This window comes from Lethenteron reissneri, chromosome 29 (assembly GCF_015708825.2).
Source record: "Lethenteron reissneri isolate LAM-NWPU_2019-01 chromosome 29, ASM1570882v1, whole genome shotgun sequence".
Classification (NCBI taxonomy): Eukaryota; Metazoa; Chordata; class Hyperoartia; order Petromyzontiformes; family Petromyzontidae; genus Lethenteron; species Lethenteron reissneri.
This window is the reverse complement of record NC_083807.1, coordinates 2,938,295-2,964,935: the sequence shown is the minus strand read 5'-3', so window position 1 is coordinate 2,964,935 and position 26,641 is coordinate 2,938,295. Positions and strand designations below refer to the sequence as shown.

The 26,641-nt window shown below is 52.1% G+C and overlaps 1 protein-coding gene across 1 annotated transcript in view; it reads right to left on the bottom strand.

Moving 5' to 3' along the window:
• Positions 1–995: 995 nt before the first annotated feature.
• The window catches only part of ADCY8 (adenylate cyclase 8), a 92,795-nt gene continuing 67,149 nt past the window's right edge, over positions 996–26,641 (bottom strand). The window contains exons 14-19 of the mRNA XM_061562393.1: positions 24,641–24,722; positions 16,153–16,311; positions 13,835–13,981; positions 12,783–12,875; positions 7,069–7,183; positions 996–4,181 (exon numbers count right to left, since the gene is read on the bottom strand). Of these exons, the coding sequence (XP_061418377.1) occupies positions 3,502–4,181; positions 7,069–7,183; positions 12,783–12,875; positions 13,835–13,981; positions 16,153–16,311; positions 24,641–24,722 (1,276 nt within the window). The 3' untranslated portion in view covers positions 996–3,501. The remainder of the gene's footprint in view (positions 4,182–7,068; positions 7,184–12,782; positions 12,876–13,834; positions 13,982–16,152; positions 16,312–24,640; positions 24,723–26,641) is intronic.

Genomic DNA, 26,641 nt, shown 5'->3' with positions numbered 1-26,641 from the left:
GGGGATGTGCTGCAGGACGAAGTGTATTGTTATCCCGGTGACACGACTTCCACGCGGTAGTGTCACAACGGCCGTTCGGCTGTTAGTTTTTTGCTTCATTGAGGGTGGAGCGGTGATGCGGCAGATGGTGCATTGTGCTCTGAACCCAACCAGCTGAGTTGTATTTCCGATCACGGCGAACATCAGTGGCGAGGTGATACCAACCCGCAGTAACTAGCCTGGTCTATAACGAGTAAGTTCAGAAACCCCCATGATCTACGCTACATAGGAAGGTATATGTCCCGCAGTTTATTGATAAAAGGGGCTTGACATGTAAATGGGTGTAATAAAGTCAGAAGTGGTTACCTATGGCTGGTTTCCTTTGGCTGGTTACCTCTGGCTGGTTACCTATGGCTGGTTACCTCTGGCTGGTCACCTATGACAGGTCACCTATGGCTGGTTACCTATGGCTGATTACCTCTGGCTGGTCACCTATGAATGACAGGTCACCTATGGCTGGTCACCTATGGCTGGTCACGGGTCAGGTGGCTCAGAGTTAAAATCCAGGTTGAGGCTAGACTCAGCCCATCACCCCTGCGGGGTATATAAAATAGGTAGCACTTTGTGACAAAGTCGACCGTGCGTTGTCCTATGGATATGCTGTACTCACCGCCGTCATAGGAACGTGGGATTTCCATCACCGGCTCATTGCTGCGTGCGTCTGTGGCTACGACCAGCAAACCCTTATCGCCCATGGACCACACGACTTCTCAGCACCGTCCACGTGTTTCAAGTCGTAGGGCGGCGGCGTATCTGCAAATCGCCGAGAAAACGTCGGCGAATGGCCGAATCGCTTCGGACCGCATCTGAGAATCTCTCGAGTGGTTTGCCCTTCACGGGGACCATTCGACATCGTCTGGGCTACATCCGTCGTCTCGCGACGCTTGTGTCGGAGCGAGGCAATCACCTGTACTACCGACGCGACTGCTGAATTCAATGACCTCGGAGTTCCATCAGAATTTTCCGCTTTTTTTATCGCTCAAAATTAAACGAATACAAAAAAACCCATACACAGCATAATTCTTACCAATAAACCAGACAGGTGGATGCATATTTTTGTTGTTGTTGTGTCTTAGTAAAGCAAACAAAAAGGCACGCCATTGCACACGAGAGCTCTGTCCACAACCCGAGCATGCACCGATATTTAAATCCACGTTTAAATCGCACGTTTTGTTGTTGTTGAGCAATGCAGAACTCCCCTTTATTTAAAAAAAAAAACCGAGATCGCCTTTCGTTGTTTGACCAGTCATGCGATGATCGTAAATAGAAAAATAAAAGCTCGCCGAACAGAAATAAACAATGACTACCCATTTATTTGTTACGATGTAAAACTCTCACAGAGGTGCTGGCACGTAATATATATTTTTAAAACATCGCTTAACAAAAAAAAGTTATTAAAAATTAAAGAAACGACCAAAAAAAAATTCCCTCCCCCCCAAAAAAAATATTTTCCACCATTATGTACAATTAATTTGTCGGGGAAAAAAAGAAACACATTTTAAAACAATGTACAGTATACAAAAAGGTCAAGAATGTGTTTTGTGAATTCTATTTACACAACCAATATATGGTGAAAGGCTTTTCTTTTTGCAATAAAGTAGTGTTTTTTTGTTATCTTTATGTTAAAAAACATAAATGACACTGATGAATGGCTTAGTTTTTTTGTTTTTTTCCCCCCGGGGGCAAGCCACGGCAAGTGGCTGATGGCATTTCGACAGTGCCCCCCCCTGCCCCGCGCTCCCCTCCCAAAACCAACGGATCGCTCTGCAGCCCCGTGTCCCGCCTGTGTATTCATTATCTCGTTATTACGTCGCACCAGCAGATGGAAATAACCTGCATAGAATCCCATTTTTAGGGGGGGGGGGGGGGGGGAGGAGGTTGCTAGGCAACGATGCCACCAGCCTCTGCCATCCCAACACGGAGAGCGTGACTGCGCCACACACAACGGAATGGCCCCTTCGTATATTCTGCGTAACCCTGCCATGCATGCATTAGCAGCCTCGAGTGAATAAGCACGGGCGCTAACGATTAGCTGCGGGGCATTCCGATTTTGTCAGGTGTGCGCGCGTGTGCTTGCGCGCGTGCTTGCGTGCGAGTGCGTTAAAAAATGTACCATGACGGTATTTATTTCTCCCGTGTTTTCAGCCGACCGTCAAGTTCGCGCCCCCAGTGGCTTTGGGCGGCGGCAGGGTGCATCGTCGATCGACACCGCCACGGGCTCGGCAGTATTGCAACGAAGGTCACGCGCGCGCGCGCACCGCTCAGCAGCGCCCGCACGCTCGCTCGCTTGCTCGCCCGGCTGAATCGTCCGGCTCTGCGACGCGCGCGGCGAAATATCGGCGGCTGCGCTCTGAGGGTGACGCCAAGAAGAGGGGGACCGGACGCATGCACCGAGCCTCCCCGCCCATGGGAGGCGAGGGGAAGGGGGGGGGGGGGGCAACGGGCTGGCTAAGGAGGAGGCTTGGGGGGGGGGGGGTCACTCACAGGGTAGGGGGCTACAAGGGGATACGCCCCGGCTGTCTCGCGCATGGCACGGCACGGCCGGGAGGTCTTCCGTGCGTCTCTCTCATCATCATCACCGACCCGGTGGCTTCTGCTGCTATCGGACGCAGCAGCCCACGGCTCGCATCTGTTCCCAAACGGCCGCTTTAGAGTATGCATACAATATATTACACGCGCTCGCATATATATAATGTATTGTGTCTGTGTCTTTTGTAGCCTTCTCTTTAGGGTACATTAGCCCGAAGCGTTAAGCCCCACTGTCTAATACGCACGGTCAAGCAATGCTGCGCTCTTAATTGTACAACGCAAGTTGTGGGGGCAAAGTAACACGGTGCCGGCTGACAGGAACGTAAGCCAGCAGGCTACAACCGTCGCAAGCATTCAAATCATAATCAGTCCTGCCTGATTGCCTTTGGTCGTAATGCTTAGCAGTGAGTAGGACATAGTCAAAGTGCTTAACACTGCCGCATTGAATTAGGAATGTAACGAAGACGGAATAAATTTTTTTTTCATCAATGTTTTTTTTGCGTTATTGTAAGTTTTAAGAACAACCAGAATCAAGACACCGGTACGTGGGTTCGCGAGGGCCAGGAGTTGGGGCCATCAAAGGTGCTGGGACGGTACATTGCACGTCGTTACACTATTGCGTCGAAACACGCCAAACACTGCATGGGTTAGTGTCGATCAACACTGTCCAATGAACACAATTTTAAAAAGAAAACAAAAACTGGCACTTGTCATAGAAGCGTGACATGCTCAGCTACGTAACCTTTAAAAAAGATGCAACTGCATCCTTGCTAGCCATATTTGTTCCATTTTCTCATTCCCTCATCACCATCACTTACATTTTTTTTAATATTCCACTTTATATTCGTCGTTTTCAAACCCATTTCATTTTCTCTCTCATTCTTTCAAACGGACCCCGGCCCGGGTCCGCGTTAGCGTCGCGACCGGCGCTCGCTACGGGACGGCGTGTTCGGCCGGCTCCACCTTCTGGTGCTGCTGCTGCTGCTGGTGCGTCTCCGGCACTTTGAGGAGCTGCGGCAGAGGGCTGCTGGGCGACTGCGCCTGCTGCTGCAAGTGACTGCTGCTGCTGCCGCTGCGCCCGCCGCCGTTGCTGTGCGCGCTGAACGTACGCGGCACGCCCACCGATCCGCCCGTACCCCCAACGCCAACGCCACCGCCAACGCCACCGCCGCCACCTCCACTTCCCACAGCTCCCGATCCACCGCCACCACCGCCGCCGCCGCCGCCGCCGCCCCCGTCTCTCAGCATTGCCGCCTTCTGCTTCTGGCGGTTGCGCGACTGCACGAGGCTGAAGACGACCGCGGCAAGCGAGTTCTGGCCAGCGAGCCGTCGCGGGTACGTCACGAGCGGCGTGGGGCTCACGCGGCCGATCAAGAAGTAGGTCCTCAGCTTGCCCTCCTGCTCGCTGATGCCCTTCACGTAGATCTCGTCGCGGTACTCGAAGGCGAAGCCGCGGCCGCGCAGGATCTGGTAGGTCTCCTCGGGCACCTGGATCCGGCTGCTGAGGCCCGTGCTGTCCATGCGGCTCGCCAGGTTCACCGTCTTGCCCCAGATGTCATACTGCGGCTTCCGCGCGCCGATGACGCCCGCCACCGCGGGGCCCTGGCAGATGCCTGCGGAACGCGTGCCGTGCCGCAGCCGAACGGGAAGACGAGCGATGATGATTTTACATTTTTAGTTATTCATGTTATTTTTACATTTAGGGAGCATGGGCCCTAAAATCCGCAAATGCGAAACTGACGGCATCATAACTCCTTCTTGGTTCTTTCGGTAAAGTCACGTAGAAGGAAAATAATAAAATAATAAAAATTAAACATAATAAATTCTCACGACGTTTTGGTCACAACGCAAGCAGCCGGCTGCTTGCGTTGTGGCCGAAACGTCGTGATAATTATTTTCTTATGTTTCATTTTTATTATTTTATTATTTTCCTTCTACGTGACTTTACCGAAAGAACCAAGAAGATGAATCCCTGCAGTCACGAAAGCTTTAAATCGAAAGGCATCATAACTATTTAACTTTTTTTTTATTTAACCAGGTAAGGCGCACTGATGCTATATAGCTCTTTTTTCAGAAGCGACCTGGCCACACAAATGCATTGTCTCAACGAAGTCGCTTATTGCGTGGACATTTATAACAACCAAATACTCTGTAAATGCATGTTGATTCTAAATGTCGAGGGAAAAACCGAAGGACCCGGATAAAAAAACCCACGCGACCACGGGGAAAGAAAGACATACAAATGACAAATATACAGGCATCAGGGTCAGGATCAAACCCACGACCTCCTCCATACCAGCTGTGGTAGTTAACGTCTCGCTACCGCGGCCTAGATGAACGTAAACACGTTTCTTGAATCGAGCAGGGTTATTGTTGTAAGAGCTTGGGAGAAGAAACGATGATGGGAGGGAATTCCAAAGTGGGAATGGACGCGATGCGGTAATAACCAGGGCAGCCTGAAGTATGGTTAAATAACCCCGGTGACGAACATGTCGTGGATGTAAAATTCCGCCTCTCCTCCTCCCTGCCAACCCACATTAACCCATACCAACCGGCACTAACCCCCACTCACCAGCAATAACCCACACTTACACGCACTGATTTGCACTAACCCGCACTAACCCACACTAACACGCACAATGAAATATGCATTTGGTGCTAAAGAAGTGCAACATACATGCGTACAAATGACCACAACGACCGACAGGCAGGGTCGTAATTATAATATATATTGGGGGGGACACATCCCCCCCAATATTCAAATATGCTCAAAATGCCCCCCCCCCCAATATATTGCTATAAAACACTAATTGCTATGCTATGTAAATAAAAACAACACTTTGCTAAACCTTTGCCACAATATCTGGACTTGTCTTCATGTAAATCAATGCATAGATTTCTGTTTATATGATTGTGGTTATGGTTGTTCTTTATTAATCCATAATCTCTGCCATTACATGCAATGAAACAAGAAATGGTTAAAAAGTAAAAACAGAGCAATGTAATGCAATACACTATTAGACATTATTGTAAAAAATAAATAAAAAGTCCATCCCATGTGTTAGTGAATTTTTTAATATTTTAGGCAAGAAATTAGTTTTAAAATTTAGATATTTTTCTGGGTTGGGACCCCCAGACACCCTGGAAGATTTGGTCCCCCACAATGTTGACTCCATGGCTACAGCCTTGCCGACAGGGCATAGAGAGGGCCTTCATCCAGCAATGGATCACTGTTATTATTAGCGATGCATTAACATTAGCAACATCCATTGCGGCCCTGTCTGCTGTAAGCAATCTTCCCCGAGTTAGCCACTTCACCGGGGGGCTTGGTGGTTATCGGCCTGCCACCGCTCTATCTCGTTATGTCCGGTAATGGGCCAACGCAATTGCACCCGTTGCTATTTTTCACAGTAACTGCCCCTCGCCGTGCTTGGCGCTCGCTGGGAAATTAGGGCTTCTGTAGAAACAGTGGCACTCGTAATAGGCGGGTGGGGAGGGGAGCGGTGGTTAGGGGGGGGGGTGTCTCTATTGATCGATTCGGGCTGAGAGGAGATATCTGTGTGTCGCGTGGTTGCCGACCTCTTCGCTGTGCCAGATCGAGAACCGTCAATGCCACCACCACCCCCTCGCTGCCAACGTTCTCTACCCTTCAACAGATCATCACGCACAGGCTGCGAGGTCGACACAGAGACGCGTGTAAAGAACTTGAGTTGCGTTCTCTACCAGTGGTGAATGCGTTTCCCCTGGGTTCTCCGGTTTCTTCCCCATAGCTAAGAAGATGCACGTTACCCCGAGCTCTCAATATTCTGATAGTGCGCTGTTTTTGAGTTGTACGCCTTTTGGCGTCATCTGGTCCAACACCAATGGAGACTAGGCTCTAAGAAAAGCTGTCTCGGGTGTGGACCAATCAACTTCAAGGACAGTGCATATCATTTTCATTAAATTTCGATTTAAAGATTTCGTGACTGCAGGGATTCATCTTCTTGGTTCTTTCGGTAAAGTCACGTAGAAGGGAAGTAATAAAATAATACAAATAAAACATAATAAAATAATTCTCACGACGTTTCGGCCACAACGCAAGCAGCCGTCCTCTTCTACGTGACTTTACCGAAAGAACCAAGACGATCATTATCAGAGTTGTTTCTTTTTGTTTGCATTTTGACTGCTTGTGTTGTGGTTATTGCAAACATGATGCCTTGTATAAAGGTGTCAGTTTTGTACCAGTTTAAAGGGTAAAAACCTACTACAAGACGCATGTTGTAACTGCAACTCGCACTCACAATGTGTGCCTTCTTGCCCATCGCTTACAGACTTTATGCAAGGGAGTATGCACGTGTCCTCCAAGATCCGAACCCACATAATCCAACTATCTGCCCTTCAGTCTTCCAATTGGTCTCCACTACACCCAACAAAAAACTTTACTTCCTGGGCAATGGGCGTTTGAGGGTTATCACGTTTTTACAAGGATGCTCCCACCACCTCTTAGCGATGCGAACGTACCCACGCGGAGCTCGAAGTTGTTGAAGGAGTGCGTATTGATGTCTCGCAGCGTCTCCTTCATGGCCAGCGCGAAGTCGGCGAGGCAGCTGAGGTGGGCCCACTCGTCCTCGGAGTTCTGGCACACGCAGGCAGATGCACGCACGGAGACGCACACACACGCAGACGCACACACACGCAGACGCACGCACGGAGACGCACACACACGCAGACGCACACACACGCAGACGCACGCACGGAGACGCACACACACGCAGACGCACACAGACGCACGCACGGAGACGCACATACGCAGATGCACGCACGGAGACGCACACACACACAGACGCACACACACGCAGACGCACGCACGGAGACGCACACACACGCAGACGCACACAGACGCACGCACGGAGACGCACATACGCAGATGCACGCACGGAGACGCACACACACACAGACGCACACACACGCAGACGCACGCACGGAGACGCACACACACGCAGACGCACACAGACGCACGCACGGAGACGCACACACGCAGATGCACGCACGGAGACGCACACACACGCAGACGCACACACACGCAGACGCACGCACGGAGACGCACACACACGCAGACGCACACAGACGCACGCACGGAGACGCACACACGCAGATGCACGCACGGAGACGCACACACACACAGACGCACACACACGCAGACGCACACACACGCAGACGCACGCACGGAGACGCACACACACGCAGACGCACACAGACGCACGCACGGAGACGCACACACGCAGATGCACGCACGGAGACGCACACACACGCAGACGCACACACACGCAGACGCACGCACGGAGACGCACACACACGCAGACGCACACAGACGCACGCACGGAGACGCACACACGCAGATGCACGCACGGAGACGCACACACATACAGACGCACACACCCGCAGACGCACACACACGCAGACGCACGCACGGAGACGCACACACACGCAGACGCACACAGACGCACGCACGGAGACGCACACACACGCAGACGCACGCACGGAGACGCACACACACGCAGACACACGCACGCACGGAGACGCACGCCCCGGCCATCGGTGTTTAGTCGGTGAATAAAATCACCGTGGCAGCGCATCATCGATTTACCTACACGCAGTCTCTGAGGGCAGGCCCAGGAAGTCAACGGCGGCCAGAACAAACAGAACGATCAAGCTTGTGGTGGGTAAGAGTTTAACGCGTTTCTTGTCATTGAGCAAGCTCACTGTAGGAGCTTGTTGGGAATAAAATAGACGATGTTGATGATGGTGGGAGGAGGAGGAATCTCAAAGTGGAGCGGTGCGAGGGAAGAAGCAGGAATAGAAGTGAGGGGGGTGGTGGTTGCGTTTCATCCATCACAGTGTGGCGGATGTAACTCAACCGCTGTCAGTGTGAGAGGCAGACCGGGCCGTTGACGTTCTTCATAGCCAGGTGAGAAACCATCAAGCCAGCGTGGTGAGGTATGGACAAACAAACGCCGTGGTCGACGTGGCGTGGCAAGGCCTTCATCCAGCAGTGGATTGAGAAAAGGGCTGCACGTTTTTTTTTTAAAGAACCACTAAGGGAAGACTGTTGGTACAGTGGTCAAGCGCATTGCACTACAAACGTAGAATTCTGAGTTCGACCCCCAGCCACGGCTGCCATCAGTGCCGAGCAATAATCTCAACTGGTCCTGGGCCCCCACCCCTACACCAACCCACACTGACCGACGCGGCGAAGTGTGGCCAAGCAACTCCCAATGCCCGGGCGGTGGCGTGGTGAGGGCCTTCCTCCAGCATTGAATTGACAAGGGGGCTGTAAATAACATTTTTGCTCTTATTCTCAAGGTTCTAATCTCAGTCTACATACAATGTACGTACGTTGAACTTCTTTTGCATCGTACGTAGCCAGCCGTGCGAATCGGAGGTGCGGAAAGAAAGTTGGGCAAGCAACCCAAGCAGGATGTTCATCAATAAGGATCCTCATTCTAGATTTGAAGCTTTCGTGACGGCAAGGATTCATATTCTTAGGTTTTTTCGGTAAAGTCACGTAGGTAAAAAATAATAAGAATAAAATAAATGAAAATAACTAAATTAAATCACGACGTTTCGGAGGCAACACAAGTGTCCGTCTTCATCTTGATACAGTAAATTTGGCTTTGACGGTCCCACCTGAAGACGGAGACTTGTGTTGCCTTAAAAAAGGCCTTGATTTAATTTGTTATTTTCATTTATAATTATTTTATTATTATTATTTATTACCTACGTGACTTAAACGAAAAAAAAAACCTAAGAATAAGGATCCTGACAACTCAAGAAAGAGACTTCCTTGGATAAAAAAAAAATACTTTTTACAAATTTGTGTTGGATTACTCGCGAGCTTAACCTAACACCTGCGTGTGAAGGAGCCTCTGCGAAGTCCTCAACTTCTTTGCGACACGATGCGAAGAATTTCACGTTTTGGCGGGGCGGGATTTGTATTCGCCCCTGGGGTAACACGCTTGTTTAGATTTTTTAACGCCAAACTTCTCGGAACACTCTGCTCCGCATAATTCACCGGGGTACGAAGCCCACTCGCAACTCACACACGGTGCCATGAGCCCAATTGGTGCAACGGATTGTACGGAACAACAACAACACGCAAATGAAAAAGTTATGATGGCAGCGGTGTAAATTGCCCCGTACCAATTATCGCCGTTGTTACAATCTCAATCACCTTGAAACGGGGATGTTATTCTGTCGTCCAATTTGCGTATCGGTGGATCTTTTTTTGGTTGTTGTTGTTTTGGGTCTGGGCAAACACTCGTGTCCATGATTTGCAAGTTTCCTTATTGTCATCCACGCGGCTTTAATAGCTGCCGCGAAATCATAACTCTTATAAACGACGTTATATAACATTACAATGTTCTTTTAAAAAAGTGCGGAACTTTCGGGATGTGTAAAAAAAGAGGCACGAACGGTAAAGATAATAGCGGCGGGGTTAAAGGGAGGCTCAGGCCAATCATTTCACCGATCTAAACGCCACGTGTTCAGGAGCCGGTAGGGAAAAAGGGATACCGTTTTGGTGACATTAAACGGACATGTATTTACGCATGGAATTAAACACCCCGGTGCAACAACGGTGGGATGATTTTGATAAAGGACAAAATCAACTCACGTAGGCAATCAGTCATGGGGTTAGGGGGAGTCGGGGACATGGCCGAGCAGTGGTCGGCGCAGTGCGCAATGAAGCCGGTCACCTGAATTATATTCTTGGACAAGGTTAACATGATTTAAAGCTTTCGTGACTGCAGGGATTCTTCTTCTTGGTTCTTTCGGTAAAGTCACGTAGAAGGTAAATAATATATTATAATATCATATTATTTGTTTATTTTTATTATTTTATTATTTCCCTTCTACGTGACTTCACCGAAAGAACCAAGAAGAAGGTTAACATGGGCGGGCAAGTGATTTCTGAGCCGGTCCTGGCCCGATCACCCACCTTCGCCAACCCATGCTGACTAGCACGGTGAAGTCTGCTCAAACAACAACAACAATCGGAGGTACGGGAGAAAGCAACGAAATAAACACAAAAAAGCAGTTCTAAAGAAATTCGTTTTTAATTTAGATTTAAAAGTGCATAGCTCCAATGGCTTTATAATATCGGAAGGAAGAGCGTTCCAGACGGCCGCAGAAGCGCATCTGAAAGCGCGATGCGGTGACCGTCTTTGTTCGAACAGTGTGGGTAGGCCTTCATCCAGCAGTTGACTGACACAGGCTGTAAATGAGGATAATTATGAATAATGTAAAATGGCTCGCATGATAATTTTTTTTGTCAGGAATTGAACCAATGTACACACAAAAAACAATAAAACTTGAATCGAATTGTGGCTGTTTTATTATTATTTTCATTCGGAGAGGAAAAAAGAAACAAATCAAGTGCAATTTCTCATCTTGAAAGATAGAGCAATTGACTTTGGCAAGTATGGATCTTGATTTAATGAAGGAAACTTGAGCTGAGGGTTTCAATGGCATTCTCTCCGCCTGAAACGTATCTCGCTCCTTTGATCTCAGCGGGGTTTTCAATATTCAGTCGAAAACGCCCCGGGGCTCGCCGGGTGCCCAATTAAGTTGCCCAACGAGACCGAATAACCAGCACCGCAGACCCATTGAGCAGGGCCAACCGTGAATTAAAGAATATATAATAACATTCCAATCCCCTCTCTCCCCACCTTCCCCCCTCCCTCTCACCTCTACTCCCCTCCCTCCACCCCCCCTCCCTCTCACCTCCCCTCCCTCCACCTTCCCCCCCTCCCTCTCACCTCCCCTACCCTCCCTCCACCCCCCCCTCCACCCCCCCCTCCACCCCCCTCCCTCTCACCTCCCCTCCCTCCACCTTCCCCCCCTCCCTCTCACCTCCCCTACCCTCCCTCCACCCCCCCCTCCACCCCCCCTCCCTCTCACCTCCCCTCCCTCCACCTTCCCCCCCTCCCTCTCACCTCCCCTACCCTCCCTCCACCCCGCCCTCCACCCCCCCCTCCACCCCCCTCCCTCTCACCTCCCCTCCCCTCCCTCCACCTTCCCCCCCTCCCTCTCACCTCCCCTACCCTCCCTCCACCCCCCCTCCACCCCCCCTCCCTCTCACCTCCCCTCCCTCCACCTTCCCCCCCTCCCTCTCACCTCCCCTACCCTCCCTCCACCCTTCCCCCCCCCTCCCTCTCACCTCCCCTACCCTCCCTCCACCCCCCCCCTCCACCCCCCCTCCCTCTCACCTCCCCTCCCTCCACCTTCCCCCCTCCCTCTCACCTCCCTACCCTCCCTCCACCTTCCCCCCCCTCCCTCTCACCTCCCCTACCCTCCCTCCACCCCCCCCCTCCACCACCCCTCCCTCTCACCTCCCCTCCCTCCACCTTCCTTCCCCTCCCTCTCACCTCCCCTACCCTCCCTCCACCCTTCCCCCCTCCCACCTTTCCTCCCGACTCCCCTTTAAAGTCGCTACTCCCCCCCCCCCCATCGTGCCCTTATACCCGCGGTAATGTCACGAGCCAAGGACGCTGTCGTCAAATCCCTCATCTTGAGTGTGTAGACACATCGAGGCTGCATATTGCGGCGTATAGCCTGTAACAGACTTTTTTGGGTTAGATCGCGTAAATATATAAATACGTCGTTAAACCCGCCACCACTCGACTCAGAGATTGTAACTGTTGTGGCTTGGCTCTCCAACACACCGGTGTGCTGTACTAGTTATGAATTGGCATGTTCTGTTTACGTGACAAACCTTACTAATTGGCTGTGTCGGGAAGTGTGCGAGTTTATCGACACATTTATATTTACACGATGATCTAACGCAAAAAAAAACTTGTATTGTGGAAGATATTGGTCGCGAAATCTTTACCGAAAGAACCAAAGAGTATGGATCCCTGCAGTCACGAAAACTTCAACTCTAGATTGTAACATAGTGTTGGGGAAAGTTATTTTAAGCGAGCACCTATGAAGGCCGGCACGGCATGCGAGCGGGCGTGGGCCAACACCACTCCCGGCCACCTTTGCCTCCCCAGTGGCGATGTTTACACAGCACACCAGGTACTCGTTTGAGGCTGAGTCGACCTCGGGGAGGCCCAGGGCCGCCCTTAGATAATCATCACCGGTGTTACCCCGCGAGCAGGCATCGAACCCGGGTTGGCACGGGCTCGTAGCGCAACCACCACCACCTGCACCATGACCACTCCGACCGCAGTCACCTGTTTTTCGGGAGAGAGCCCCGACGCGGCCATGTAGGTGCTGCCGATGGTCTTGATCTTCTCGATGTCCTGGAACCTCTCCTCCCCGAGCAGCTGCAACAAACGGGCGGTGTCACCAACAAATCGCCATCACGTCGAAGGTTTGCACTTAACCGGCTGACAAAGGCTGCCGGCAGGGATGGGTGGTGGGGTGACGATTACCGCACCGCGTGTCTAATCCCAGTTGAGTAATTCTGCGGTGTAATTCTCAAATTTGGCAAAAGTCGGATCCGCGACATCGGCACGCGGCGGTGGCGGCCAACGCTTGCGAGCGACGCCACGGGGGGGTCTTTAACGTCCGTCGCGACGAACGCGGCGACTGCGACCCGCGACGGCGGAGTGGGACTTAACGGAGCTCGCCCCGTTGTTGTTTCACCTGCCAGGCGCGTGGGGAGGTCAAACCTGGTGACCTCGTTCGCCTGTGCGGCGGGAGTGGGCGGGCGATGAGCGTGTGGATGACGCAAGCTCGTGGTTGTTGCTGTCGTAATCACGAGCGGAACGTCACAGCACTCGATTTGTAAACGTCGTGGGTTTACTCTCCAACACACAGCCGGCGTGCTGAAGTTGTCACTAATCGGGCACGTTCTGTTTACGTGACGAGTCTTACTAATTGGCTGTGTCGACTGGTGGCGGGTTTAGCGGCACGTTTATATTTACGCGATCTAACCCCCCCCAAAAAAACCCTTTATTGTGGACAATATTGGTAGCGAAAGCCTGCTTGTGTTTAACTGACCACAGCCCAATCTGAAGCAATTTCTGCAAACGACGAGAAAGCCATGGGACAGAAGGGTGCCAGCAAGCTGCAAACGAGCCAGAGCTACGACCAGCTGTAAACACAAAGCGCGGTCTCCGAATGGGAACAAAAAAAGCCCCCCACCACCCCCGTCACGCCTCGAAAGTGTATCGCTCCTTGTCCATGGCCATCAGCCAGATGCCGAACAACAACAACAACATCAACCGGCGGTGGCCGTGTGGAGGTGCTTGTTGTTGCTGTTGTCAAAGCGTGCACGCACCTCGTCGAAGTCGGCGATGATCTCGTTGAGGAGGCGGAGGCACTCCACGCCCTGGTTGTTGCTCTCCGTCTGCGAGTAGAAGTCCGCGAACTCGGGGATGGAGGCGAACATGACGCCCACCTTCTCGTACTGCTGCGAGTAGAGCTCCTGGCGGAAGCAGAGACGGAGACGTGGTGTGACGTGGTGTGACGCGGTGTGACGTGGTGTGACGCGGTGTGACGTGGTGTGAAGTGACGTGATGTGACGTGGTGTGACGCGGTGTTACGCGGTGTGACGTGGTGTGACGTGGCGTGGGATGGCGCGTCGTCGTGGTATAGCGGTGGTTGTGTGGCACGAGGTCGTGTGGCTACTGGAACCCCGCTTAAAAAGTTTACGGAAGGCGACTGAGCCGATGGGGAAGATAGCCTCGCCCGTAGGACGGGCTGCACTCGAAAAGTTTATTCGGCCGTAAAATAATTTAAAAATCGGTAGGGTGTGCAAGCCTGTGTGCCGCAGGGCGATGACGCGCCGACCCACAGCCCCCCCCCCCCCGGATGGCGCGTCAAGGGCAGCTGCGTGGGACGTAGGCTGCCCACTCCACATTACGACCGCGGTGGAGCGGCGCGAGAGCCACGCACGGCCGCCACCTGCGGGCTTTGGAAGCGCAATTGTGCCGATGTCTCATCCTGCCCTGGCATGGGATGGGCAAGCTTTGCCGGCTGGATTGCAATCTATTCAAGTGCGGCAGCGGCAGCGGCAGTGTTCCACACAGTTGGCAACAAAGGCTTCGCTTCGTGGTGACGCGCAGTGCACAGGGCGGCTTCTTTTGGATTTAATGATGACCTTCATTCATTGCTGGTGATGACGACAACGACTCAGTGTTGAATCTAGCACTGCACGTCAGGGTAGTGCAGTGTGCAGCGTGTGGCGCTGCTCAGCTCCTGTGCGGGATCTGGATGGATCACCGTGGGAGATGCCTTCACCCAGCGGTGGATAGACCATAGCCAACGATGATGATGACGATGATGATGACGTTGATGATGAAGATGTAATATTAAGACGAACACTTCTGGGCGAGGAAAGTCAATGACATTCGACGGTTTGTTTTCTTTGCAGCAACCGCACGTCTTTTAACCTATTTTTAACCCATTTCTGAGAATGTTTTGATTTTCAATCACTGCTGCGGCTTTCATCGTTCACCAAGCGCTCCGAGACGCCGCGGGGCGAGGGCCGCTCCACCGAGAACGAAGCATCGCCGCGCACCGCTCTGTACGACGGTCGTGTCCTCGTCGCCCCGGTCGTTGGAGGGCAGCAGAGGAGGGCCGGTGGGCCCGCTCTCCGTTCGGCTCCTTGAGCGCGTGAGGCTGCTTTGTTGGGGACAGACGGCTGCCTGAGATAGCCACCACTAGCACCACCTCGACCCCCCTCCCCCAGCAACGGCTTCACAAGCACCCGCCACAAATGAATGGCGACACCCTCGCCAATCTCGTCAAGGAGGGTAAACCATCGCGCTAAACTCCCGTCTGTCCGTCGATCTGTGTATGTGTGTGTCTACCCATCAGATCCGTGTCTCTGTATGTCCATCTATCGGTCATCCCAGCCCTATAGAGCGAGCGAGCTCTCGTGGAGGAGGCCCTTCCCGCAGCAGTATCATGAGCAAAAAAAACACTTGCAGGGCTGCACCCTTACCTCCTATCCATCACTGGCAATTGCAAGCTGTGGACGTGCGAGCGAGTGATGAAGAAAGGGGGCTGTGTGAAGCGGGCAGCAACACAAAGTGTTTGCCACAACAGAACCGCAATGACTCGCTGGTCTCGTCAAGAAGCATAAACCATCACAACAATTCGGGCCATCGTAGCAGCAGCAGCGGCCTTTGGTTAGCCGTCGAACGAAGATGGTCACCACGTCGTGCGCTTTCAGCCGCGCGTTCCGCGGCCGTCGGGAACGCTCTTCCATTCTGTTATTCGGAAGCCACTGGAGCTATGCACTTTTAAATCTAGTTTGAAAACGCATTTATTTTTGTGTTTGGTTTCTCGTCCTTCCCTCGCACCTCTGATGAGCACGGTCGGCTATGTACGGCGCGAATGAAGTTCAACATACATACATCACTTGGTGGTGCGGTCCACGATGGCTCTTGGAGTGGCCCAGCGGCGAGATATATTGCTCCATATATCGAGATGCGTATTAGCGAGATGAAAGCCGTCGACAGGAGGTCGAGATTCGCGAGGTGACAGGATACGCGGCAGCTCGATTAGCGTGCCGCGTGCTTCTGGAAACCCACCCCTCTCGGGCAGCATTCGAAGGCCACTGCGGGTTGACGAGCCACGAGGGTCACTCACGTCGTTGTCGCGGTCCTTCTCCAGGAAGTACTGCGCCACGTGGTTGGGCAGGATGTTGCGCAGGAGGTTCTCGTTGTGCTCGCGCAGCTCCCGCATGTCGTCAACCTCCTGTCGCGCCTGCAGCCGCCACAAGAAGTCGAGGCGCGCCGTGTATTCCAGCTGCGTGGGGCGGGGGGGGGTGGGAAGGCGACGCACAGCACAAGCACGTGGGGCCTTCACTGCCTGCCACCGTGACAGACGCGCGATTGCCAGCGCCAACGTCGCCATCAATCTCGACATCAACGCCATCTCGACATCAACGCCACAACCCCGACACTGCCACCGTTACCACGACGTCGATGCTGTCACCCCAACACCACCACCACCACCCAAACACACAGCTCACCGAATGAGACTCACCCACCGAGACCCACCGCACAGCGCACCGATGCCAGTGACCAGATCTCTGTCAGTTGTTGGGCAAGATTGGCAGCAAAATACTTTGAAATTAAAAAAAGAGTCAGCATTCATTTGTAAGCGATTTTTCAGTGACAACGCGTACCGGAGCGGTGATCAGCGCGCCGCGTGGCGTGGGAACGCGCGAGCGTGCGAGTGACACACGCACGACGCGTCCGCGAGTTCGTGCGCGCAGGACAAATGCTCTCTTAATGGACTGGCTTGTAAGCTTGTGTCAGCTTCTCCCGCGGTGGGGGAAGACAACAACGCATGCCGCCAGTTCTTTTCCTCACGAACAAAACGCAACTTTACTTCGGGCGTAATGCGTGCGTCAACGACGCAAATGCCCGCAGATGCCCGATATGGCGCGTGACTCTTCTGCGGGGGCGGGACATGCACGGAGCACATAGACAAAGTACAATACAACAGTGTAGAACAAAAAAAAATAAGCAAGAGATAAAAAAAAAATGTTTCCTAACAAAAAAATATCTCGGGTCGGTGGCACGTTCATGGTTAATACTTATGCAGCGTAGGGTTAAACAACTTTTGACGAATCGTGCGCCCTATTGAACACACGTGTGCAGCGAGTGTGCGTACGCGCGAGCACACGTGCCCCATAGACCCAATGACAGCGGGAAGACGCACGCACTCGAAACCCACTGAACCGCAAACCCGGCGACCCAGAATTAAAAAAACCTTCGCTTGACCTTGCGGTTAAGCCAACATTTCCTCGCTTTTGTTAGAAATTCCTTGAATTTCTCGTCCGTGGCTTAAAAAAAAAACAAGAGGCAAAAAAGCAACGTTAAACCGAACCACACTCACACGCACGTACACACTGACTCACAAATGACAAAGATCCCCCGTGTAGCCTTAACAGACTTTTGGGGCAAGTGACGTTAGCGACTTCTCTTCTTATTTTGTATTGATTGATAAGAGTCAGATTAAATATGTAATTTTAGATGTGGTATCCACTCAATTGTTTGTTCAGAAGCAGAGTGGATCTGGTCAATTCAACCTTTAAAGGACTAGGGCATATGAGGGCCGGCTCGGCACAAACAAATACAAAAATCCCCGTATAGCCTTGAAGAGTAATTAGGGCAAGTGCTGTTAGCGAGTAGCACCTATGAAGGCCGGCACGACACACGAGGGGGTGGGTGGCCAACACCACACCCGGCCGCCTTTGTCTCCCCAACAGCGATGTTTGCACACCGCACCTGGTACTCATTTGAGGCTGAGTCGACCTAGGGGAAGCCAATGACCGGTTCAGATAATCGCCACTGGTGTTGGCCCTGAGCGGGAATCGAACTCGGGCCGCCGGGTTCGTAGCACTAACCGCCACACTACCGCTCGCCACTCGGCACACAGACACACGCACACGTGGACGCTATGCACAGCTGGAAATGAATGCACCAGCTGCCTCCTGTGTCCGTGCGTAGATTGAGGTGCATTACAATGGTGCTCCAAAGAGATATGTGGCTAGCTGCATTAAAGGACTTCAGAGGAAATGCAGTAAAAATTTCCCATCGAAATTAAATTTTAAACGAACGGGCACTTTTCACTGAAGATATTTTATTCAATCGGGCCACTGAGCATAACGCAGTAGGAAATACCAGAGAGCGTTCACATTCCAGCAAGCTCATCGTACGGGCGTGCAATTTGACGTGAGTATTGTCTGGAACTCCCTTTCCACAGCAGGCCATGCTGTGGACTCCCCTCTCCTGTTCAAGTCCAGGTCCACGACCTTCCTGATTTCCTCTGCCTATTTTCACTGAATACGGTGGCCCAAAAGTCAGGACACACGTGGTTATTACATTTATCTGGCTTCACCACCTGCATATGAAATTCTAGCTGTTGCGCTGCATTTACATCAGCCATGCACGAGAGAAGAAAATTATATTGATTTAAACACTGGCATACATTTTTTTATGTTTATTCTTTAAGTTAATATTTGATCTATTATCATTATTAATATATATATTTCTTCTTTTTCATTTTCATATGACATTCAAAAATGGAAATAAATGTTGACTGAGTTGAGATGGAACGTAATTGATGAATGTTCAAAGATCACACACCTGAAATCTTAGAAAAAGGCCGAAATTCATTTCTAAAGATAATTCAAGAATGCATCAATGGTAATGGAAGTCAGTTTGAACATTTGTTAAAAGGAAATAGTTCACCCTATTTGACTTGTTAAAATAAATATAATAACCCTGTGTCCTGAATTTTGGGACACCCTATATCTATAAAAAAACGTACCCAACTATTTCTGTAACCTCTTCTTGGTTCTTTCGGTAAAGTCACGTAGAAGGGAAGTAATAAAATAATAAAAATAAAACATAATAAAATAATTCTCACGACGTTTCGGCCACAACGCAAGCAGCCGTCCTCAGGTGAAGAACAGGTCTGTCAGAAATACATTTCTGTAACGTTAACATGCTGCAGTAATAATAATAATAATCGGCAAATACTAATTTTACAATCCCTTTGATTACGCCTGCCCACGCAGTGTCGGCCACGGAGGGGTCGTCTGTTTGACCATACTTCACCACGCTGGTCGGTGCCGGCCGGCGAGGTGGTTTCGAGGGGGACGAGCGGCTTCGGACGTCACTCGACGTCAGCCGTGGCTGTTAATCGAACGCAGGTCGCCGGGTTCACAGTGCCGAGCGTGAATGTAGCTTGTTGGGTGCGATCGCCACCCGCTTCACTGTTCTATATATACATACCCCTCTCTCCCAATTGCACTGCAATTGCATCATAATCAATTTAGATCAAACAATCCCATCAACACGTAGAAGGCACCAAAGCCGTAGGAGACTTTTGGGGCAAGTGCTGTTCGCGAATAGCACCTATGAAGGCCGGCACGGCACACGAGGGGGTGGGTTACCAGCACCACGCCTGGCCGCCTTTGTCTCCCCAGTGGCGAAGATTTACGCACCGTACTAAGTACTCATTTGAGGCCGAGTCGACCTAGGGGAGGTGCAGAAGCGGTCCAGGTAATCGTCACCGGTGTGTTGGCCGCGAACGGCAATCCAACTTGGGTCGCCGTGTTCGTAGCGCAGCGCGCCCACCGCTCAAAGCGTACACGCGCGCACTCACGCACACGCAGCCGGAACGTGCGCTACATGCACGCGGCCACGTGCGTCTCCCCCGCCACGTGTAGGCCTGCAACACGCGTCACCCGACGCCACCACCACTCTCGCTTGCTCACTGCGGCATCGCATCGCCTTGCCTTGTGCCGTAACGTTATTTATTACTCACGCGGTAGCAGCGGCGGCAGCAGCAGCACATTTCCTCCCACTCACACGTCCATGTTGATACCGCTACACCCCGCACTCCGCGTTGCGTTATCTGTCCCTGCGACATCACCCTGGGGCGTGCGCGCCCTGCCACTCAGCGGGGACATGCCTCTCATCCGCCACGCGCGCACGCAACGCAAACAAAGTCAAAGATTCCCTGTTGGCGAGCACCTGTGAAGGCCGACATGGCACACAAGGGGTAGGTGAGTGGCCAACATCACGCCCGGCTACCTTTGTCTCCACAGTGGCGACGTGTACACGACGCACCAGGTAGTCATTTGAGGCTGAATCGACCTAAGGGAGGCTGCGGAGCGGTTCAGATACTAATCGTCACTGGTGCGTCGTTGTGAGCGGGAATTGAATTGGTTCATAGCCGAGCATGCTGACGACTTCGCTGTGGATCATTATTCATTATCCTAAGCATGTGTAGTGACAGGGTGACACCTGTTGGCCTGCAGTGGTAATTGCGGTCATGGCTGCATTACGCAATGCTTTATTATAAGGGGAGTGTATCTGGGGTGAAGGTGAAAGGCGGAGTCAGTCGAGAAGCTCCGGGAACCGGCTAGAAGGTTCTGGAAGGGGGTGTGGCCAGAGGTGGAGCTTGCCCGTGCCGGGGCGGATATCAGGAGGACCGAACCAGAAGTTCGGTGCTGTTTGGAGTCCTGGGTCCTGGCTGCGTCGCTGCGCGGCTGATCTGCTGCAAGGCCCTCTCTGCCGCGGTCGCTACGCTAAACGGACAGCTGCGTAGTTGTATGCCGGCGATGGTGCCGTGAGTGTTAGGATCGCCTGTGCGTAGCTGCGTTACACAATGCGTCGCCCAGTGTGTTCTTAATAAACAAGAAGCCTTCTACTCGACGTGTCCCGCAAGCCGCTCACTACACGTGCAACCAGGGCACGCATGCACATTCACGTGCACGGTGCATGCTGCAGTGAGCTGCTCCAGCAGGGACAGCTGTCGCAAACTATTTGACGAGTACCTACTACCAAAGTGTGGCATCAGTAAGAAATTTATATCCCGTCAACATCATCGTCATCGTCATCATCATTGTCAACATTGTCAGACGTCTTCGGACGTGTTTGCGGGTTGTACCGCGCACTGCTGTTTGACGCGATGTCCGACGTTTCGATCTCAGCTCGTGGAGAAGCTTCCAGATAACACCGCGCCACAATGCGACACGACGTGGGAGAGCAATACCGCAGCGCACGCCGCTAAAAACCCCACACAGCTGATGCATCCCCTTTTCCGTGCGTTAGCGACGACGGAGCAGAATGAATTTCCACCACGGTTATCTTTTTTTAGTCAGCGTCACGGCTTCGTTAAATCTCAAATCCCTATCCTCTACTCCGTCTCTTACCGCCGCTGCGTTGCAGATGAACAAACTCGACCACGAAGCGAGCCGGATCGGAAACAAATCTGCCAAAGGTTGCAACGGAGTGTGCCTGTTATTTGTCTTTATTTATTTATTGAGAACCCCATTTGTTTTCTTTACCAAGTAAGGACCACTGAGATATTTTTCTCTTTTTCAGACGAGACCTGGCCACATATGAAAGATCAAAAAAGTGGATTATCACGTGGAAATTGATAGGAAGCCAGATAATCTCAAAGGATGTTTCTATACGTGGAGGGAAAAACCGGACGACCTGCAGAAAATCCCACACGACCACGGAGAGAGTGAGAGAGAGAGAGACACGCAAACTCCAAACATACAGGCGTCACGATGCGATTGCAGCTGAGATGACAAAACTGACACTCGCTCTGTGCAGGTGTGAGTGTGCGGACAGAGCCACTGGTACAGAAAAACAAACACAGCGCTGATGACTCGACTCGTGACCTGTAATTGCTCGGTTTGGCCCAGACACGCGCGGGACTACTTGTACAAACAAAATCCACGGCTACTCTGGGCTACCATTCTCACGCAACCGTAGCAAAGTGAATTTTGGTCAAATATAGATGCTTCTGGGTACAGGTCAGCGATGAACGTATGAATGCGACCCTTTCTCATCACATCACAGCAAGGCTGAGCCTGGATAGTGTTTTTTTCGGCTGCCGCGGGGTACTGAGATCCAACGTACACATGCACACACTACGCACGCACAGGCACACACAGACAGACAAAGATCCCCCGTATAACCTTTAACAGTCTGTCGGGGCAATTGCTTCTAGATTTGAAGCTTTCGTGACTGCAAGGATTCATATTCTTAGGTTTTTTCGGTAAAGTCACGTAGGTAAAAAAATTCAAATTAATAAAAGTAAAATAAAAATTAAATAAAAATCACGACGTTTCGGAGGCAACACAAGCTTCCGTCTTCAGGTGGAACCGTCACAGCAAAATTACTGTATTGCCTCCGAAACGTCGTGATTTTTATTTTATTTTACTTTTATTAATTTGAATTGTTTTACCTACGTGACTTTACCGAAAAAAACTAAGAATAGGGGCAATTGCTGTTCGTGAGCTGGCACGGCACACATGGGGTCGGTGGCCAGCAATATGCCTTTCCGCCTGTGTCTGACCGCCAGTCTCTCTTTCTTGCTGCTACTGCTGGTGAAGCCACTGCAGGGCCCAGAACTTGAGAGTATTTAACACAACACGTTCAATGTGTGGCAAGTCCTCGCGTAATGCGTGGCGTTCACACTGCAACGCGTTTTCACTACAATGCGGCTCTTCCATTAGAGAACACTTTTCACACAACGCGTGCCATTTTAAAGTGGAACGTGCCCCGCAGTGCTACGTCTTGCACAGTGCTACGTCATGAACAGCAGTACGTCTTGCACAGCGGTACATCTTGCGTCTCGCCAAAACTTTCTCGCTATTACATTATTTATGGGGGGGGCATTGTTTTTTTGCTACAACGGGGCCAGTTTTTAGGAACGCATGCGATTGGCACGGTCAAAATTGTTCATTTCCGTTGTTTGCCTTTTGGGTTGGGTCACCTTTTAACAGGTGCTCACTGCGAACACCTGTCCCAATGTTTGCATGTGTCTTTGCACAGGCAGGCGCTGGTGAAATGTGTGTGTGTGTGTGTGCATATGTCAGTCAGATCGGTTGGTCAGCTGATAACGCCCAAAGTCTGTCACGGGAACTTCCTCCCAATGAACCTTGGACACCTAAAATTGTCTCCAAAGTGTACCTAGCCTGGCATGGGCTCCATAGTGACGACACAGCCGCCTCGTGGCAACGTTGGTTGGTGTGCGTGCGTGTGTGCGTGTATGCGTTCGTGCGTGCGTTCGTGCGTGTGTGCGTGTGTGCGTGCGTTCGTGCGTTCGTGCGTGTGTGCGTGTGTGCGTGTGTGTGTGCGTGTGTGTGTGCGTGTGTGCGTGCGTGCGTTCGTGTGTGCGTGTGTGCGTGTGTGTGTGCGTGTGTGCGTGTGTGTGTGCGTGTGTGCGTGTGTGCGTTCGTGCGTGCGTGTGTGTGCATGTGTGTGTGCGTGTGCGTGTGTGTGTGCGTGTGTGCATGCGTGTGTGCGTGCGTGTGTGTGTGCGTGCGTGTGTGCGTGTGTGCGTGCGTGTGTGCGTGTGTGCGTGCGTGTGTGCGTGTGTGCGTGTGTGCGTGTGTGCATGCGTGTCTTTGTCACCGGCGCAGTGATTTGCGCACTGCCCGTTGAACCTGGCGACCTGAGTTCGAGTCTCACATTAGTAAATGGCATCTGAACCTCTTTTGGGGCTCCCCTAGGTGGACTCAGCCTCAAGAATGTACCTGGTGCGTTGTGTAAACAGCACCGATGGGGAGACAAAGGCGGCCGGGCGAGGTGCTGGCCACATCACTCCCTCGTGTGCCTTGTTGCCCTTCACAGGTGCCCGCTAACAACACTTGCCTCAAGTGTCTGTAAAAGGCTATAGGGGGATCATTGTCTTTGTATATACGACTACACACCATGGATACTGCACGTGGGAAACGAAAAGGGAACAGGGAATGAAAGAAGGAGCGACAGGGCCGGAAGGGCAGGAGGGGGAGAAGGAATGACGGGCCAAGATGTCAGGAAAGAGTGGGTGATGATGATGATGAGAGGGTGATGATGATGAGAGGGTAATAATGATGATGATGTGAGATTGGTGATGGTGATGTTACGTCTCAATGGGATAGAGCGTGTCCCCCTCGCACACGCGGACTTTTTTTCTTTCTTTCACGTGCTCCCGTTTTCTCCCGCATGCAAACGCGCATTGATTGGCCGATAACACTTTAATACACGTAGGACAGCAGAGCTTGGACAACTGTTGGTGCAAAAGAAGTCCAACATACATACAAAGGCCACTTCTCTGCGTGTCTGTGGTTCCGGCTCGCGCCTCTCACGCCTCCCGCTCTCTACGTGAGCGAGCGGATACGGTGCCGTGCGCGGCGGTGCAGCTTTAAGGGGAGCCGCGGTGGCGAGATGTTCACTACCTCGACAGGTATAAAGGAGGTCGTGGGTTCGATCTCGACCCAGACGCCTGCATATTTCGAGTTTGCATGTTCTCCCCGTGGTCGTGTGGATTTTTCTCCGGGCATTCTGTTTTTTCCCCTCGGCTTTCAGAATCAACATCACGCGTTGCGAGTGATTGGCTGCTATAAATGTCCACGTGACAAGCCACTTCGTCGAGTTATAATTTGTGGCCGTGTCGCTTCTGAAAAAAAAGCTGTACAGCTGAGCGGGCAATTACCTGGTCAAGTAAAAAGTAGTCCCGTTCACAGTTTGAGTTTGCGAGTTGAAAGTATTACTTGGACACAGAGAGACGCGTCCGTGCGGGTCGTCGGTGGCAGCGGGGGTGATTGACGCACCTGCCGTCCGTGGTAGAAGACCGCCACCACGAACATGGTCATCAGCGCCACGCAGATCTCCCTCCGGCCCGGGTGCTCTGTACTGCGATGGCCAACGAGGACGAGACGACGCGGTTCGGATCGCAGGGGAGGGAGGAGAATCCACACGTGAGGAGGCAGCACGTGCACACGTAGTTGCGGTGTGGAGATGGAGCGATGAAATGGGCCCCACGTGCGGATGCTAGATGGATTGATGCATCCCATCACATGACCGTGAGAGATGGTGATATTATGTTTTATTTTTATTTTTTATTATTTCCATTCTACGTGACTTTACTGAAAGAACCAAGAAGAAGATGGTGATAGCTTGAGGCCTTCGACTAGCAGTGGATAGACCATGGCTGATGATGATGATGATGCGTATACACGCATGCGTGTGTGTGCGTGCGTGTTCGTGCGATAATTCACAGCCGAGAGGACGTCTAACAGGGAAGATGGAGCGATTGAATGCTCGTGTGCAGGTGCTGGACACCTGGTACGTTGGGTAAACATCAGCACCGGGAAGGCATAGCCGACCGGGCGTGGTGCCACCCATGCAGCCCCGTTGGATGCCGTGCAGTGCCGGCCTTCATCGGTGCTACAGGTGGATTGCTTTGACGTCTGCCGGCCGAGTCGCCCGCTGGCCCGACGTCGGCTGAACTTTGGGCCAACGTTCCATGTGCACTGGGTTAGAGTGGCGGCCTTCATGCGCACAGCGGGTTGATCGTGGCCGACGGTGACGATGACGACGATGGTGACAATGATCACGATGTTGTGTCTGCGTGTGCGCGGTCAACCGAGGCAAAGTCTGCGAGTCATCGGGAGGGAGGCTCGGGGCAGTGAGGTTGTCGCAGGCCACTCCCCGGTACATACGGCGCCACGGTGGCTAGGAGATGTTGACTACCTCGCCTGGTACACAGGAGGTCGTGGGTTCGATTCTGACCCTGACGCCTGTTGTATATTTGGAGTTTGCATGTCTCTCTCTCATCATCACGGTGGCTAGGATATGTTAACTCCCTCGCCTGGTACACAGGAGGTCGTGGGTTCGATCCCGACCCTGACGCCTGCTGCTGTATATTTGGAGTTTGCGTGTCTCTCTCTCTCTCTCATCATCATCACGGTGGCTAGGAGATGTTAACTCCCTCGTATGGTACACAGGAGGTCGTGGGTTCGATCCCGACCCTGACGCCTGCTGCTGTATATTTGGAGTTTGCGTGTCTCTCTCTCATCATCACGGTGGCTAGGAGATGTTGACTACCTCGCCTGGTACACAGGAGGTCGTGGGTTCGATCCCGACCCTGACGCCTCCTGCTGTATATTTGGAGTTTGTGTGTCTCTCTCATCATCATCACGGTGGCTAGGAGATGTTAACTCCCTCGCCTGGTACACAGGAGGTCGTGGGTTCGATCCCGACCCTGACGCCTGCTGCTGTATATTTGGAGTTTGCGTGTCTCTCTCTCTCATCATCATCACGGTGGCTAGGAGATGTTGACTACCTCGCCTGGTACACAGGAGGTCGTGGGTTCGATCCCGACCCTGACGCCTCCTGCTGTATATTTGGAGTTTGCGTGTCTCTCTCTCTCATCATCATCACGGTGGCTAGGAGATGTTAACTCCCTCGCCTGGTACACAGGAGGTCGTGGGTTCGATCCCGACCCTGACGCCTCCTGCTGTATATTTGGAGTTTGCGTGTCTCTCTCTCTCTCTCATCATCATCACGGTGGCTAGGAGATGTTAACTCCCTCGCCTGGTACACAGGAGGTCGTGGGTTCGATCCCGACCCTGACGCCTCCTGCTGTATATTTGGAGTTTGCGTGCCTCTCTCTCTCATCATCATCACGGTGGCTAGGAGATGTTGACTACCTCGCCTGGTACACAGGAGGTCGTGGGTTCGATCCCGACCCTGATGCCTGCTGCTGTATATTTGGAGTTTGCGTGTCTCTCTCTCTCTCATCATCATCACGGTGGCTAGGAGATGTTAAC